Source organism: Artibeus jamaicensis, unplaced genomic scaffold (genome assembly GCF_021234435.1).
Source record: "Artibeus jamaicensis isolate MK-2021 breed Jamaican fruit bat unplaced genomic scaffold, CSHL_Jam_final scaffold_833, whole genome shotgun sequence".
NCBI classification, from domain to species: Eukaryota; Metazoa; Chordata; class Mammalia; order Chiroptera; family Phyllostomidae; genus Artibeus; species Artibeus jamaicensis.
In genome coordinates this window covers 16706818-16722943 of record NW_026522056.1, presented here as the reverse complement: position 1 = coordinate 16722943, position 16126 = coordinate 16706818, and the positions used below count along the sequence as shown (strand labels likewise).

Here is a 16126-nt window from a genome sequence, read left to right as displayed (position 1 = left end):
TCCCTGGACTTACAGCCAGGATGAAAATGGAAATACCTGCTAATGGAGGATTTCCTGGTTTGGCGGAAGGATGTTTGAATCTAAACATGAAATTTTTCTTTCTCCAAAAGAAAACTAAAATATTTATACATTGTGCATGTAAGATGCCACCAGTCACCTTTGCAGACCGTTATGTTTCATTCCTACTCCTTGAGATAATACCACCAAATCATTTTCTCCTCATTATGTTCTAGAAGGGAGGACTGTTATGTCTATTTTACTCTCTGAAACTAGGCTAGCTTTCCAAGTTTTGTAGCACAGACATATAATATAAAGGAACATGAAGAGAGAATATAAAAAAGAGAGTAGACACCTATGATTTATTAGTGGAAGTGATTTTTTTATAGAGAGACCTTTGGAGAAATGGATACAAGATGAAAGATATAAACCCTTCTTAAATGTCATTTTTGGGGGTTAAGAGGTACTGATTTTTAACCTAAAAATGTTATTATCAGATTTATAAATAGTTTAGGATTGTATACTTTTTACATGATTGAAAAAGTTGCTGTCATTTTTATCACATTTTTATCACATATTTAAATAGAATTTGAACATATTACTCAAATGAAGGATGGAATTAGTTTAAAATACGTCGAGTATCTTCAGAGGTGAACCTGAAGCATAGCAACATCATGGGAAAATGATTCGATTTTTTAAAACTGCAGTAATTACTCAATGTGTTGCAAAAAGAAACGAGTTGTGGTGAGACAGGCAGGGAATGAAATTTTACTATGGTGATATTTGTACAACTATGCCTCATTTACAGAATAAATATAATCTTCAAAATGCAGGAAATTATTGTAAAAGACCAAGTCTTCATTTAGATCTATTAGCAAAGCACAGTTTTAAGAGAGGAAATTGTGTGTGTGTGTGTGTGTGTGTGTGTGTGTGTGTCTGCTCAACGCTTTGTATTTATCTGTCCAGAAAGAGCACAAAACAGCTTTAGAAACAAGCCAGTAAATCTCTCCACGTGCATCAAAATCACTACTTTCAGATGCTAATTTCCAAAGCGTTTTTTATGGTTCATACATGAAAGCACTTGCATGTTTCCATTGACATAGAGGTGACACGCCACCTTGATGGTGAGGGCAGTGTCAGGAGATATTTTCGGAATTTCAGTGCCTAGACTACAAACCACAGAAGGGCAGGTATTATTCCATTTTGAACACCAAAATGTTTCAAGGTCCTAGGACTATATCCTACCTAGTGAGGCTCAATGAATATTTGTTGAATGAATGAGTGAATGGAGAGTCTGGAAATAACCTTGCTGCTTATGTTTTAGATCATAAAAATGATCAGGTAGCCAGTTGTAAGTTCCTTGTCTGAAACAGTCAGTGGCAAAATCTAACACATCAGTTCCTTAGGCAGTGATAATGCCCTTCAGTAAATTAGTTTACTATTAAGTACTAAATAGGTGATAGAAGAAAGCATCAGTTGAGGTTATAAATACTAAAGGAGAATTCCCAGACAAATACCTTATGTTCTATATACCTCCTTAATTAAACTATTCTACGATTTACAACAAATTTCTTCATGGGATAGATAAGGCAATATTTATTATTATCTTATGAAGATTCATTTATCCATTCACTAAGCATTCACTTAGTAAATGCTTTCCTTCAGCTGTACACTAAGTAGTGGGGATATAATTGTGTGTCCCATAGGCAGTTTTTTTTTTGAGACAGAAACAGATTTAAAAAAAAACAAGTAAACACATAAATGAGCAGAATAGATTTGTCTTATGATAAGTGCTTCAAAGAAAATAAATGGAGACTGGGAGTTTGAGAGTTGAATGAATCTACAGTTACAGTTCTCAGGAGGAACAATTTTGAGGGGATAATATTTAAGCTGAAATGTCTAAATTCCAAGTTCAGCTTCAAAAGACACTTTCTCAGTTGGATAAGGTCTAATATATCTTCAAAGCCAGGTGTACATGGCATTGGGAGGAGAGGGGAAGAGAGGCTATTACTCCAGCAATGTACAGTAATTAGTAATGTTGGAAATGCTTACATCCCATACTTAATGCCCACTCACCAATGTAGAACCATTGCTGTTCTGTATAGTAGTTATTATGAGGCATCCCCTTTCTCTATATTGTTCAACCAGTATAAAACAGAGAAATCGAATTTTGATAATACCCCAACAAGTGGAGTATAGTTTTATATATTAAGGTTTGTCTATATTTCTATTTTTTATTTGATTTCTTTATTTTGTACATGTTTCCCAGGATAGTCCACTGGTCTTACAGTCTGACAGGAATGTAACAGTGAATGCAAGAAATCACATGGGGCAGTTAACTGGACAGCTGACCGTAGGTGAGTGTTTTGGGGTCCAATTGTGTGTGCCATCTTGCTCCATGTAAAACTCTGTGGTTGTTAAATTGGGAAAAGCAAATGCGCATCATCTATTGAATGCATATCGAGACATCCCAAACAGACCAATTATCTCACATTCGATCTGATTTACTGTGAGACTAGTTCCAGTTTCCTCTGTTTGGTAGTTATTCCTGTTGTCAGTGTGTTATTATGGGGCTGCATTAACATATATGATGCTGTCTGTTTATTCTTTATGTTAGACGAATCATTTACCAATAAATATTAATACCAGCTTATATAAATCAGAACTAACATACTAGTTGAATATAATGAATCTAAAATGTATGATTACTTATAAATTTAATGTTGAATTTTCTACAATGTAAGGCTTACAGGCTTCAGAAGTGATAAGCGTAAGTTAATGATAAAGTATCAGTGTTTTATCATATTGTCAAAAATTTTAATTTAGAGATTCATATTAAATGGCATTATTGGTTGACTCAATTTTTCTAAGAAGTTATTTGACTCAATTTTTGTAAGAAGAAAGGCAAATTAAAAGTTGGTTGTAATTATGTAAGGTAACACAAAGATTTACTTGGTCTATAATTGCTAAAATTTGAAAAATGAATATATATTTTTTTCTGTGGGAAAATTGCCTACCACTTATTGGTATTTTGTGTTTGTGTATGTGTGTGCATGAAAGCATATTACAAGTGGTAAATTAAAATTCTGAGGACTGAGTTACCCTTATCCTAATAAATTTATCATCATCTGAATGCAGAGGTGTGTTTCCAATATTTCTTTTTTTTCTTTTTAAGTATATCTCATTGATTATACTATTTCAGTTTTCCCAATTTCCCCCCTTTATCTCCCCTTCACCTTGTACCCCTCAATCCCCAGCATTCCCACCTGTCAGTTCAGGTCCATGGGTTGTACGTAATTCTTTGACTTCTCTGTTTCCTATACCATGTTTTACCTCCCCATCTATTTTATGCCTACCAGTTATTCCCTGTACCTCTTCCCCCATTCTTCCCCGCCCCATCCCAACTGAAAACCCTCCATGTGATGACCATTTCTCTGATTCTGTTCCCATTCTAGTTCTTTGCTTAGTTTTTGTTATCCTTGTTTTTCCTTTCTTTTAGGTTAATTTGTTGACAGTTGTGACAGTGTTGTCATTTTACCATTCGTAGGTTTTAATCTTCTTTATATTCTTACATAAGTCCCTTTAACACTTCATATAATAAGGGCTTGGTGATGATGACCTTTAACTTGACCTTATTGGGGAAGCACTTTAATTAAACTACACAAAAATGTGACACTTAAAGTTTGAGATTTATAAATGTGAGTTTGATTCTGTCTACTTCCTTTGTAAGTATATGAAATACTTTTTTGATATGTTTTTCATTTTAATGAACCCCAAAGTAGAACTTATGTTTTAGCATATATTTCCAAAAATATATAGTTATATTTTACTTATAACAATTAAATTTTATTTTATATCTGTAAAGTGGAAGGGTTGGTCAGTAAGTATCCATTATTACCATAACTGGAAAGTGTTTTGTGATACACAGATGTATGTCAACTACGCAGAGGAGTGATACACAAATGTATTTAAAATCAGAGAAGAGAAATATGTCTGTGGATACAGAACTGCTTCAGAAGCACCAGCCACTCAGTGCCTGTGAACAAGCCATTTCATTACTGTTATGTTGGAACTGCAGAAACAGGCCTGAACAGGCAGGTTTTCCATGTCATACTTTTCTCTTTTTCTAAAATTTTTACTGTTGTTCAATTACAGTTGTTCCCATTTTCCCACATTACTCTCCTCTCCCCTACCCACTGCCCACCTCCCACATTCAATCCCCTGCTCCTGTGGTCTTTGCCCGTGGGTCCATGTCATAATTTTCTTAATGTTGAGAAGACTTTAGACAGATAAAACTTTCTTTTATATTCTGTTCCTGATTTGAAAAAGAAAATGTCCCTAGTGGAAATGACGAAGTGTTAAACACACAAAAAACATATTTCAGTATCCACTGTAACACAACAGCTACATGACTACTACTGATGGAGCAAAGCATCTGTTCAGTTATGTGGGGTGTAATCAAATACCATTTGTATTTTGTTGTATGCTTTCCCGTAGGAAAGATAAAGAATAATAGTATCATGGTTGTATTTCCAACCAGTTTTAAACTGACTTTTTATGATTTATTTTTTGTTAAAGATTTTATTTATTTATTTATTTGTAGACAGGGAAGAAGGGAGTGAGGAAGAGAAACATCAATGTGTGGTTGCTTCTCAGGCGTCCCGCCATGGGGACCTGGCCCACAACCCAGGCATGTGCCCTGACTGGGATCAAACCAGCAACCCTTTGGTTTGCAGGCTGGCACTCAGTCCACTGAGCCACACCAGCCAGGGCTAAATTGATTGTAATAGAGTATCAATATTTGCCAATTGAGAAAGAAAAAGAAATGATAAAAACAGAAACAGAGAGAGAAAGGATGGGTGGAGGGAGAAAGGTTATACTTAGTTTTAAATGAAGCAAATCAATAAGCTAATGATGTAGTGGCTTATATTTGTGGATGGAAATATACTCAATCCATTGATGCTTAAGCTAAGAACTGTTTAACATCCTAGTCACCAAGGTCTGCTGTTGGTGACCTCCATCTTTTCCTTGCTTTGTCTATTTCAATAAACACACAGAGAACAAAACAGCTGAAGAAAGGGGAGTGTGGAGGGGACAAAATGTTCACTCACCTCTGGAGTCAAACCATCTGGAATGCCAAAAAGTAACATCTCTTGGAGAGTCAGACTTTTCATTTATAAAACAGAAATAAGGACACTTATTAAGAATAATATTATAAGAAGCAGGGCAATTTCAGTATCTCAAATAGTAGACAGTTATGTTTCAAATCTGTATTTATTTTGATGATGATGATTATAATAATTATATCACTTTAGTTAGAAATGCATTACTATTGCTTAGAAATCTCACAGTGCTTTTCTATCCAATGTGTCTTTGTGATAGTTGAGGAATATATGTTGGATTACAATACTGTTGCAATGATGTAAATATACCTGGTATGTAGAAAATTTTCAAGTCATATCAGGATACATATTTCTTTAAGTATAAGTTGAAGAGATAATAGGATGAATTAAAGCAATATATTTATTTTTATAAATTCTTTTTTATTTTTATTCATTTTTAGTTATTTAATCATTGTTCAAGTACAGTTTTCTGTTTTTTACTCCCATCCCAGCCCACCCCCCCAGTGCTCCCCACCTCCCTCCCATTTTCACCCCCCTTAGTTGTTTTCCATGTGACAAGCAACCCAATTGAAAAGTGGGCAAAGGACTTGAACAGACATTTCTCCAAGGAGGACATACAGAAGATCCAGGGACACATGAAAAAATGCTCAATATCACTAGCTATCAGAGAGATGCAAATTAAAACTACAATGAGATACCACTTTATGCTGGTCAGAATGGCCATCATAAATAAAGCAACAAACAACAAGTGTTGGAGAGGTTGTGGAGAAGAGGGGACCCTAATTCATTGTTGGTGGGATTGCAGACTGGTACAACCACTGTGGAAAACAGTATGGAATTTTCTAAAAAAAACTAAAAATGGACCTGCCTTTTGATCCAGCATTTCCACTGCTGGGATTATATCCTAAGAACCCTGAAACACCAATCCAAAAGAACCTATGCACCCCAATGTTCATAGCAGCACAATTTACAATAGCCAAGAGCTGGAAGCAACCTAGGTGCCCATCAGTAAATGAATGGATCAAAAAACTATGGTACATATACACAATAGAATTCTATGCAGCAGAAAGAAAGAAGGAGCTCCTACCCTTTGCAACAGCATGGATGGATCTGGCAAGTATTACGCTGAGTGAAATAAGCCAGGTGGTGAAAGACAAATACCATGTGATCTCACCTTTAACAGGAAGCTAAACAACAAAACAAACAGGCAAGCAAAATAAAAACAAAGACACTGAAATAGAGAACAGGGGGACAGTGACCAGAGGGGAGAGGGGAGGGCATTTCAGGGGAGAAGGGGAAGGCTTACAGAAACTAGTATAAAGGACACATGGACATCAAGTAATATATTTAAAAGACTTTAATTTTAGCTGCATTGACATAAAGTAGTTATTTTAATCTTTTTTTCTTGCTGCTTTTAATTTTTTTCAGTTTTTGTTTTGGGGCATAGTGTTGATTAAAATATAAATGTGATACTGTTTTTGCAATATTTAAAAATATACTTCCAAAAATGGAGTAATATTTGAGGAAAACAAATGTATTTATTCTTCAAGTAAAACTATCCTAATTTCCACCCTGTACCTATCAATTTCCATTAGAAAGCATGACAGACTGAATTATCTTGCTATATTTTATTCCCATTATGTAAGGGAAAAAATGTCCCCTGTCAGTAGTGAGCTGTATCATTTTTCCCTGAAATTCTGTATGTGTTTGGTCAGCAAAGTAAATATCCATCCCCTATGTATCCCATCTTTCTCATGTTTTCATACAGGCCTACTCTCCTGCTGGTTTGATTTCCAGGGATATGTGTAACCGAAGACATGTATGGACCCGCTGTGTTAATCCCAAACCAGACTCATTCTAAGACTATAAAACGAGATCACTTCTAATTTAATAAGTGCAAAGAAAAAGATCTTATACATATGACAGCTCACTCAAAATTAAATATAAACATTTTTAGATTTTTGGTTAAAAATCAATTGACAAATTTTTGTATGCTTATAAAATTCTAGGCATTATGTTAAATTTCTGTTGATACCACAATACCCCTTCTCCCCATGACATCTAAGATTCCAATTTTTCATAGGAGATTAGTGAATTCAAGATTTCTTTGTACAACTTTTTCTTCTTAGAATAAAACTGAAAGAGAGGAATGAGATTGTTGTAGAGAAGTGGTTAAAGAAAGTACACAGTCCCACGAGGTCAGATTTCTTAAAGAAAAAAAACAAGAAGTTTCTTAAGTACATGTCAGAATTACTATCCAGGTCAAAATGTCCACTTTTTAATCAGTAATGACTATGTTAACAGGTCATTCCTTTTTCACATACAAAAATTGTGTGTGAATTTAGGTGTTGATATGTTCATATGTCTTGATAGCTTATTTTATATTTTTCAGGACAATTTCATCAAATAACATGCATAAAATGTCAATTATCCACCATTTTTTTGTGAAGCTTACCATATTCTCTTAGGAAACTGCTACAATGTGACAGAATAAAAATCATTTTCTTAGGGCAGTGCATATGAAATATGTAGTTTTGATCTATACTTCTTTCATAAAACTGGTGATACTAATAATTAACTCTGCAGTAATTTGAGTTGCTAATTTATGGTGACCTTTCCCACAAGATCACTGGGGTAATTATCTTTTATTTGTCAATAACATTACACTCATCTGTAATAGAAAAGACAAACTATTGTAAGTAGTTGTAAAAAATGTAAATGTTAATTTCATCAGAATGATTGCCCTTCAACATCTCTTAGCCAACTTGCAGAAGAAATTATATGGTGCTTATTCTTACACTGCATCGTAAACTATTTTTTCTTTTTGATAAACTAATGGCTAAAAAGTAATAACATTTCCCCCTCCTATGTCTTTTGTTATCAGTCTGTAGCAGGAAAATAGAAATAAAAGGAGGAGAAACTGAAAGGTTGCCCATGGACTAATATTAATGAGTAAAGATGGTTTTGTATTGAATTATTTTTGTTTAGTAGCATCTTTCCTTTAAACTTCAGTCACAGTGTCATGTGAGCAACCCGGAATGATTGCTCTGTGGTTTGGTCTTGTAAGCATGATGAGCTCCAGGTACAGCATGTATCCCACATGTACACATGTACTGCCACATGTACAGCAGTATCCCAGTAAAACATTAAGACGAATTGGGTATTAAATAATTAGAATGCCATCATGCTGAAATTTTACATTTAAAATGTGCTTAAAGTCACAATCTTATGCTTCAAATGGAATCTCACATTTCATCATAACTCTCCTGGTTTTAATGCTGAATACATTTGGAAAAAATGAACTAACTCCTAGGAATTGCTAGCAGTTATTGTCAGACTCATTTGCTCATTGTTGATATTCTCATTTTCATTTATCAAATATAGTGACATAATCAAATTATGTAAAAATCTCAATTACAATCTATAATTACCATTTGTCTGTCTTCACCAATTCTTCAATGCTTCAAGTTTCTTCAAAGTAATTCTGAAACAAATCCGTATGACAATAAGAAAGAATGCCACTGGCCCAAAAATTAAACAGTGATATTTGCATTTCGTGCCCACTTCCATGTTACACTTCGCATTCTGAGAACTAAGCACCACACGACACTGAACACAGGAAGAGACAGCTTCTGCAGGACAGTCAACTCCCGGGTTTCTTCCCAGGTCTGCAGAGCTTGCCCCCGTGGCCCTGGGGTCTCTGAGGGAGGGGCCAGGGAGGGGAGTGATGAGTGGACAGCAAGTGGGCCAGAACAGAGGTGGCTGTCCTGGTCCTCCATCTTTTCCAAGGACTGTCAACCCACTACACACTTGAAAATCAAATGGGTTTTATTTATGATTAGAGAAGATGTGCTTGATAAAGAAAATGACACATTAGGATCCTCAGGAAAATATTTTTATTTGATTTGGTTTCTTCTCATTTCGAATCAAAGGACATGAATAATACAGCTGATAGGATGAACTATACATGTTTAAAATATAGTAAGTTTTAATGAGATAAAAATGTGCAAATACATAAAATTACGTTAAAATCAGTACAGTGTTTATACATATGAAAGCCATTTGTGTCCTATAGAGTAAATTAAACTTTGGACCTTCCTGTGGTAAAGGTATAAAGGAAATTGTAAGTAATGACATGATTCCACTATATTTAAGGAATAAACATATGAGCTTCTTATGGGAAACCAACGTTTTCCCCCACAGTTACACTGAACTGATGTTCTCATTGATTAATAGAAAGAAAACTGGATGATACAGTGTATACTATTTTAGCAGCTGTACATTATTAAGAGGAGAGTTGAGTTGGCTAATGCTTTGGCGTAGTTATAGAATGTTGAGAACAAGGTAGTCAGGTGCAGCCAGATGAAAATAACTGTGGCTGGCAAATACATAAATGTCTACTGGTTCAACTTCATTCAAGGATAATACCTAGGCCTACCTGCAAGAGGCGATGTGTGTGACCATTTCTTTAGCGATACATACTCCCCTTGGCTCATCATCTGTCAGCTGAAGCGGGAGCCCCCAAATTCCTGATTGTAGCTGGACCTTCTCATTTCAGAAAACAAGCAACCTGATTATAAATTCATATCCTTTAGTAAAAAACTGAAAACCCTGAGTCTCTTAACCATGTCAATAGCAGTCTGCCTAACTCAGTGTACCACTAACTGCCAAGATAGACAGACAGATACACAAACATACATACACACATGCACACACATGCAGCCCACAGGCTTCCCCACAGAACTGACATAAGGAAAGCAAAGCCAGCACAATGTCTTAGAAACATTTCTGAGTCAGCTACTGCAGACAGCAGGGTTGATGGAGACGTCAGCGTTTTATTCCATCCAATAGGCTACAGGTTAATTTGGAAGCATTTTCAAAAAAGTTACTAGCCAACTCTCATGGCAAAGCCAACTCTCTATAAAGCAGGAAGTAAAGGCATATTTTAAGGATTAATTGCATAATTAATCACAAAGTTTTAATCATAACTGTGTTACAATTAAGACTTTAATAGACTTTGATGCTTGTAAGATTGTTGCAAGCGCTGAGCAGAGCAAGATTCGACACAAAACATTTGCTGGACAGTCACTCTGATGATGACTAATGATTAAGAGTTGTTATAGAAAACCAAGGAAATCAGAACATACATTCAATAAAAATTATTTTCCTATCCATTTTAATTAATAGTTATATTGTGAGGACCTACATAATATGATTTTTTAAAGATTTTATATTTTTTTATTTATATTTAGAAGAAGAGGAAGGGAAGGAGAGAAACATCAGTGTGTGGTTGCCAATTGTATGCCCCTAAGTGGGATCTGGTCTGCAACCCAGGCATGTGCCCTGACTGAGAATCGAACCAGGGACACTTTGGTTCACAGCCCGCGCTCAATCCACTGAGCTACGCCAGCCAGGGCCATAATATGATTTATATATTAAAATGTTGTAAAAAAATATGTTCACCTAGAAATCATAATTTCCTCACAGACTAGTTCTAGGGAGGAATTGTATTTTGATACTATAATTAAACAGGTAAACCCCAGGTCTGTCACTTCCGGGCTCTGTGAGCGGGCCACTCTGGGCACCCTCCTCCCATTCCTCTCCCACGGTCCACGTGAAGATTAGACAGGCCACGCGTCTCATTCAGGAGTCTTTGTCGCCGTGTACCGCACCTCTGTGTGAGGCTCCCCAGGCTTCTTGCCACTTAGACAGCCCTGGTGCAGCCAGTCCTGTTCCTGTTTCTTGTTACATATGTTCTGTAATTGTCAGCATTTTACTTAATTTACTTCATTTCTCCTTTTTCCTCCCCTTGAGACATTTCCTAAAAAATTGCAGCCAGCCTGCCATTTACCCTACCAACGGCAGCACAGATCTCCAGACAATAATAATGGCACTTTTAATAAGACCTCACCATGAAGCAAAATGAAGAGCTACATTGTTGAGGAAACACACACACACATACGGCAGAACTATTAGAAGAGAAGAAGGGAATGAGGAACACATAACTCAGCACAACAGTTCCTCCACGGGGGAGGGAGGCGAAGGGGTGCGCAGGGCAGGAGCACACAGACCGGTCACGTGGCGGTTCTTAAATCTGGGGAGGGGGCTCCCAGTGTTCATGTCCTCACTGTGTTTTACAACCTACATGTATGTTACAGGCACACACCCAATGTTCTATAACAATTATTTACAAATAAAGAAATAAAGAGTTAAATAGGCAAGTATGTGTGAAATTCAGAGAATGCTTCCTGAAGCACATTTTGCGTTGTGCATAAGTTAGTTACTGTGATTGCGTAATTTTTATTAGATCTACATATAAAAATTCTGCACATTTGACCAAGCTTCTGGGCGTTAGTTTTCTTATCTATGAAATAAGTATTATGCCACTTTGTCTCCATAGATCTCTCCTGTTCCAGGTCTAAAAGGGAAAACCGATTTTTTACCTTTGGAGAAAGAAATTAATTGATGAATACTTTGGCTCATTAAATTGTCCTCTATGTAGTAGTCCTGACTAAATGACACCTGATTTGAGTGTTTGACATCTTAACCACAAGCTATAAGTACATATTTTAGAGTTAAAAGTAAGAGTGTGAACAAACACAACTAAATCAACATCCTTGTTACGCTTTTACTCTTTCATCAAATTCTGGCTTTATAAATGTTTTATAATGAAATTTTATACATAAACTAACTCAGCAAGCGCAATCAGCTTATTTTTGTAAATGTTAAACGTCAGCATGTTTTGTCCCTAAATAAATGGAGAAAATGTAGATGAGGATATTTATAACAAATATTTAAAGACCCCTAAAGTGACATGTAATCTTACGTTAAAGCAATTAGTACCTTGAACACCTGGGACCCACCTAATTGGCTCCAGGTGGTGTGGAACATATATAAAGTAGAAGGTTACAGATCACTCTCGCACACCAAAAATTTATGCTCATAGACTCTAGACTCGTATTTTTTAACTTAGAGAATGCTGTAGTGGTCTGGAACACCTTATAAGAATGAATATTTTATGCAAAAAAGAGTCCTGTGGAACTCTGGGAGATCAACAAAACACTTAGGTTTAATTGTATACATGTTATGGGATTAAATAAATGCATCGTTGATTTTAAGGGTTCATTGTTCATATCAATTAAGTTATGCATTAATATTAAACTACTGTTAATTAGTTTAATATTAACTAATCAGTTTAGGAAAACAGGACGATGGGATTCTTAGAAATTAAGATCCTAAATCAGTGTAACTCAGATATAAGGGAATTTCAGTGTCTAAAGGAAAAAGCAATAATGTACATGTTTTGAAAAGTTTAACGACAGGCAAAATATATATTTCAAAGTTGATATTTGTTAATGATGTTTTAGTTGTCAGAGAAATAAATCTGCTCTTGAGTATTTAGGAATGAAGATGTAGTATAGAGTGAGAAATGGCAACTCTATTAAGATGCATTTTGAAGGTGCCGTGTTCTACCACCTTGGCATGACCCAGCCCATTCCATGTCTTTACATGGTGAGAAAAGGAGATAATGTAGTTTTTTGGATAGATGTGATACAAGAATTGATTACGGATTTCTAACATTACAATACTAAGGAAAGCATTAAAGACACAAATAACTCTGTTTTGTTAATTCTGTGATTGCATAAAGTTATTAAAAATATGCTATGGCCATAGCTCAGTGTTTCAATTTTAATGGTGAAAAGGTTATAACAAATAAAAATGATATATCACAGAGTATAAAAGTAAAATAAAATTTAAAAGTAATAACTGTTTTTTTACATTATAGTTTAGATATTTAGTTCGCACTAGAGCTGTATGGCTTACCCGAAATTGAGTGTATAATTTGTACATTGAACCAAGCTTTGTTTTCAGTGAGGCTCAATTTGTGGGACCTTGGCATTGCGGGTGCATTTGGGTTTCATATATAATTGACTTACTGAACATGCAATTTTTTTGTTGGCCTTAATTAGAAACTTGTCTTTGGAAATTTGCTTAATGGGGCGTACTGTTCACAAATGTAAGGTTATGGGACTAATTACCTGAAAACATCTGCTGGTAGAGAGCTAAGCACAACCTAGAGGTCCGCATGTACACAGAAGATTGTTTACCTCGGTTTTAAAGACCATAGATGAGGTGCAGTCAAGGCCAGGTTACTAAAGAACAGTGCTAATGACCCGATCAGTGAATACAGGGAGACAAAGGGTGGAGACCATTCCTTATGATGGTCTAGTTCTATTAACTCCATGAGCTTTTCCCTCAAATTTTACCTTGGAGTATGTGTCTATTCTTGTGTGTAGTTTGGAGAAATTCCAAGTAAAATCATGCACACATCAGAAAAATAAAGCACAGTGGGACTAGAAGATTGAGTATAAGTAGGGGGCAAATGAACCAGAGAGATTCTTGAGTCCAAGTATTCACTGGACTCTGGACAATATACCTCCTAACAGTGTTGCCAAATCTCTTTAAGACTGCCTTAAAATTACTGTCAGCCCTTTTAATGGGCAGCATTCTTTGATAAAAGTATTTACTCAGCTCTGAATTTACTTGTAACCTTTCCCCACCATATCCTGCTTCAATATTTTGTCATGTATTTGCCTAAAATCAAGAATATTGAATGCTGTACCTTCCCTCATACATTGATCCAGTTTGAGCGTGTCTTACTTTAAATCTTTCGTCTGAGGTCATGTATCGGCTGCTGTCTTTCCTAAATGCTCACAAACACACCAGACTGACGCAGACTCTGTATTCTTCCCTCCTTTCACCCCTCCAAGAAATTAATGCATGTTACTATCTCATAATCTTCAAAACCCATCTTCTCTCATGTCACGATATTTAGAAAAATCTCTCATTTCTTCTTTTGCATCGTTTTTGCCATTTTGTATTCATCTACATAGTCTGCATGACTATAGACCAGTCATGATGGAAGTTATTTTGGGGGACTAAGGAGTATGTGACTCTAAAAATAAGCTTACTTCTTCCATGCTCTTTCTTCCTGAGTCCTCATGACTGGTTCTCCTTTTTTCTTCACCTGCAGCCTCATTCCTCACTCAGATTTTACTCTTAACTGAATCATTAAATGTATCTACAACCTAAGTCCATGCTGGGGCATTGTGGAAAGTAATGCCTTCGATATTATCGCTGGAGAGTAAAGCCTTCCATATCATACACTAAGATATCAATTATACATGTTTTCACATTAAAATCTCTGAGAAATCATAAACAGTAATAATTGTGATCACTGAAATAAAAGATACTGACAACATGAAGTGCTAGAATGGATGAGAGCCGCTGGAAGTCTCATGCATGCTCCTGGGAATATAAAATGCAAAAGCCAGTGTGAAAAAGTTTGCTTGTTTCCTGTAAAGTTAACAAGATCACGCAGAGGCTTTTAAAAAAATTAAGCTAATCAGTCTCTCTTCAAAATACAACCCCTGCTTCTGTTTTCTCACCCATAATCAACCTATCATTTAGAATAGCCCACTGACTGCAACGTTGAATAGGTCACCTCAGCTTGTGAATAACCTCCTTTAAAGCTCAGTGAAAATAGAAATTACCTTTGCTATTCATTTGTCAAAATCACATTCCTAACAAAGGGAACGAGATGAATGCAAACAATGCAAAACTGTTGAAAATGAAACAGACTCCATTGTATAAAGTTTCTGGTTCTTAGGGGTAGGAGCTTCAAAGGAGAGCATGTTTAGAATAGGAAAGGGAGGAGGCCTGATTCAGCCTCAAGTAAAAGCTGTGAGGTCACAATGGCTGAGCAAGGAAAATGCCGAACAGCAAATGTGCCTTTTGAAAACATACCTAGAGTTTTCTTACACAAGGAAAATCTAACAGATTAAGGAAAGTGTTGGTAGGGTTACAGTGTAAATAACAAGAATAAACAGTTTTGAAAGAGATTCCCATAAGTGTTTCAAAGCAAGAACGTGTGATATTGAAAGTGATTTAATAATGATTATGATCTTAAATGGGTTTTCTGGCCTCCTTCCATTTTCTCTTTTATCATGCCTCTTTCCCCCTGGTCATTTCATTTTTATGGTAACATAATAAAAGCTTTTGCATGTCAGAACATCAATAGAACTAAATTTATAGAATTTTATTTCTGTGTAGTGGACACATTCAAAGTAATCAAAATGAAGAAATATTATTTAGCATAATTGAGCTTTCACATGTGGATATAGTTCAAGAAACAGAAAGCTAAGTGACACATACTAAATGGCGACTGAGTTTTGGTGCAAAGCCATGGAAGGCACAATTAGAAAGTATATGTTCTTTTCCAGCTTCCTACTGATGCGCCCTGTCGCTGCAGAGCTAGAGATCTTCCCTCCACACCCACCGCCAGGTTTATTCCCACATGGTCTCTAATGCCATCATAGCTGCTGACAAGGGCGCAGTAAAACTTACTCAGTACGACCAAGGGTCTCTTTTGTCCTTAGACTTCCCATCCCCTTGTAAATGTAGCTCTGGATTTATTAAAGTAGCATCTACTTTATTCAACTTAAAATTTTTCTACTGTGTTAGGACAGGTAGTTTGCATATGGAAGAACTAGGTTTAAACTCAAAAGAGTAGTTGGGTCCATACTGTATTATTTTTTTATATAAATCCAAACATTTTGGACGCCTTTTGTTATGAAGAGTCACTTTAAGTTTGAACTCAGAGTGGCATGGTGGTATTAAAGATATGCTTCGTGATGTAAATTACAAGTAAAACCAATGAATGTGAACAAGTAGAGTGTGTCTAGAGGATAAAAGTGTGTTTAACATGTATGTGTTCCTTTGGGATTCCTGGAAGCAGATTACCAACTGAGTACAGAAAGTATATAGTAGAGTGATTCTGAGAAAATACAGGTATGAGAACAAAGAAGGTACAAAGAGAGGACTGTGGAGGGGGAGGAACTGACCTTAATACCCTGAGACTGAGGCCTCAGTTTGTCCTGCTGGGAGGATCTCAGAGACCCAACTGCTGCTGGGAGCTCAGCATCATCAGTTCAAAGCGCCCTGGG

General features: G+C 36.0%; 1 protein-coding gene across 2 annotated transcripts in view; it reads left to right on the top strand.

Annotated features, from left to right (window-relative positions):
* The window catches only part of SGCZ (sarcoglycan zeta), a 209454-nt gene that overhangs the window by 151430 nt on the left and 41898 nt on the right, over nt 1-16126 (top strand). For both annotated transcript variants that reach the window (XM_053660017.1, XM_053660015.1), the window contains exon 3: nt 2267-2354. In XM_053660017.1, the coding sequence (XP_053515992.1) occupies nt 2267-2354 (88 nt within the window). The remainder of the gene's footprint in view (nt 1-2266; nt 2355-16126) is intronic.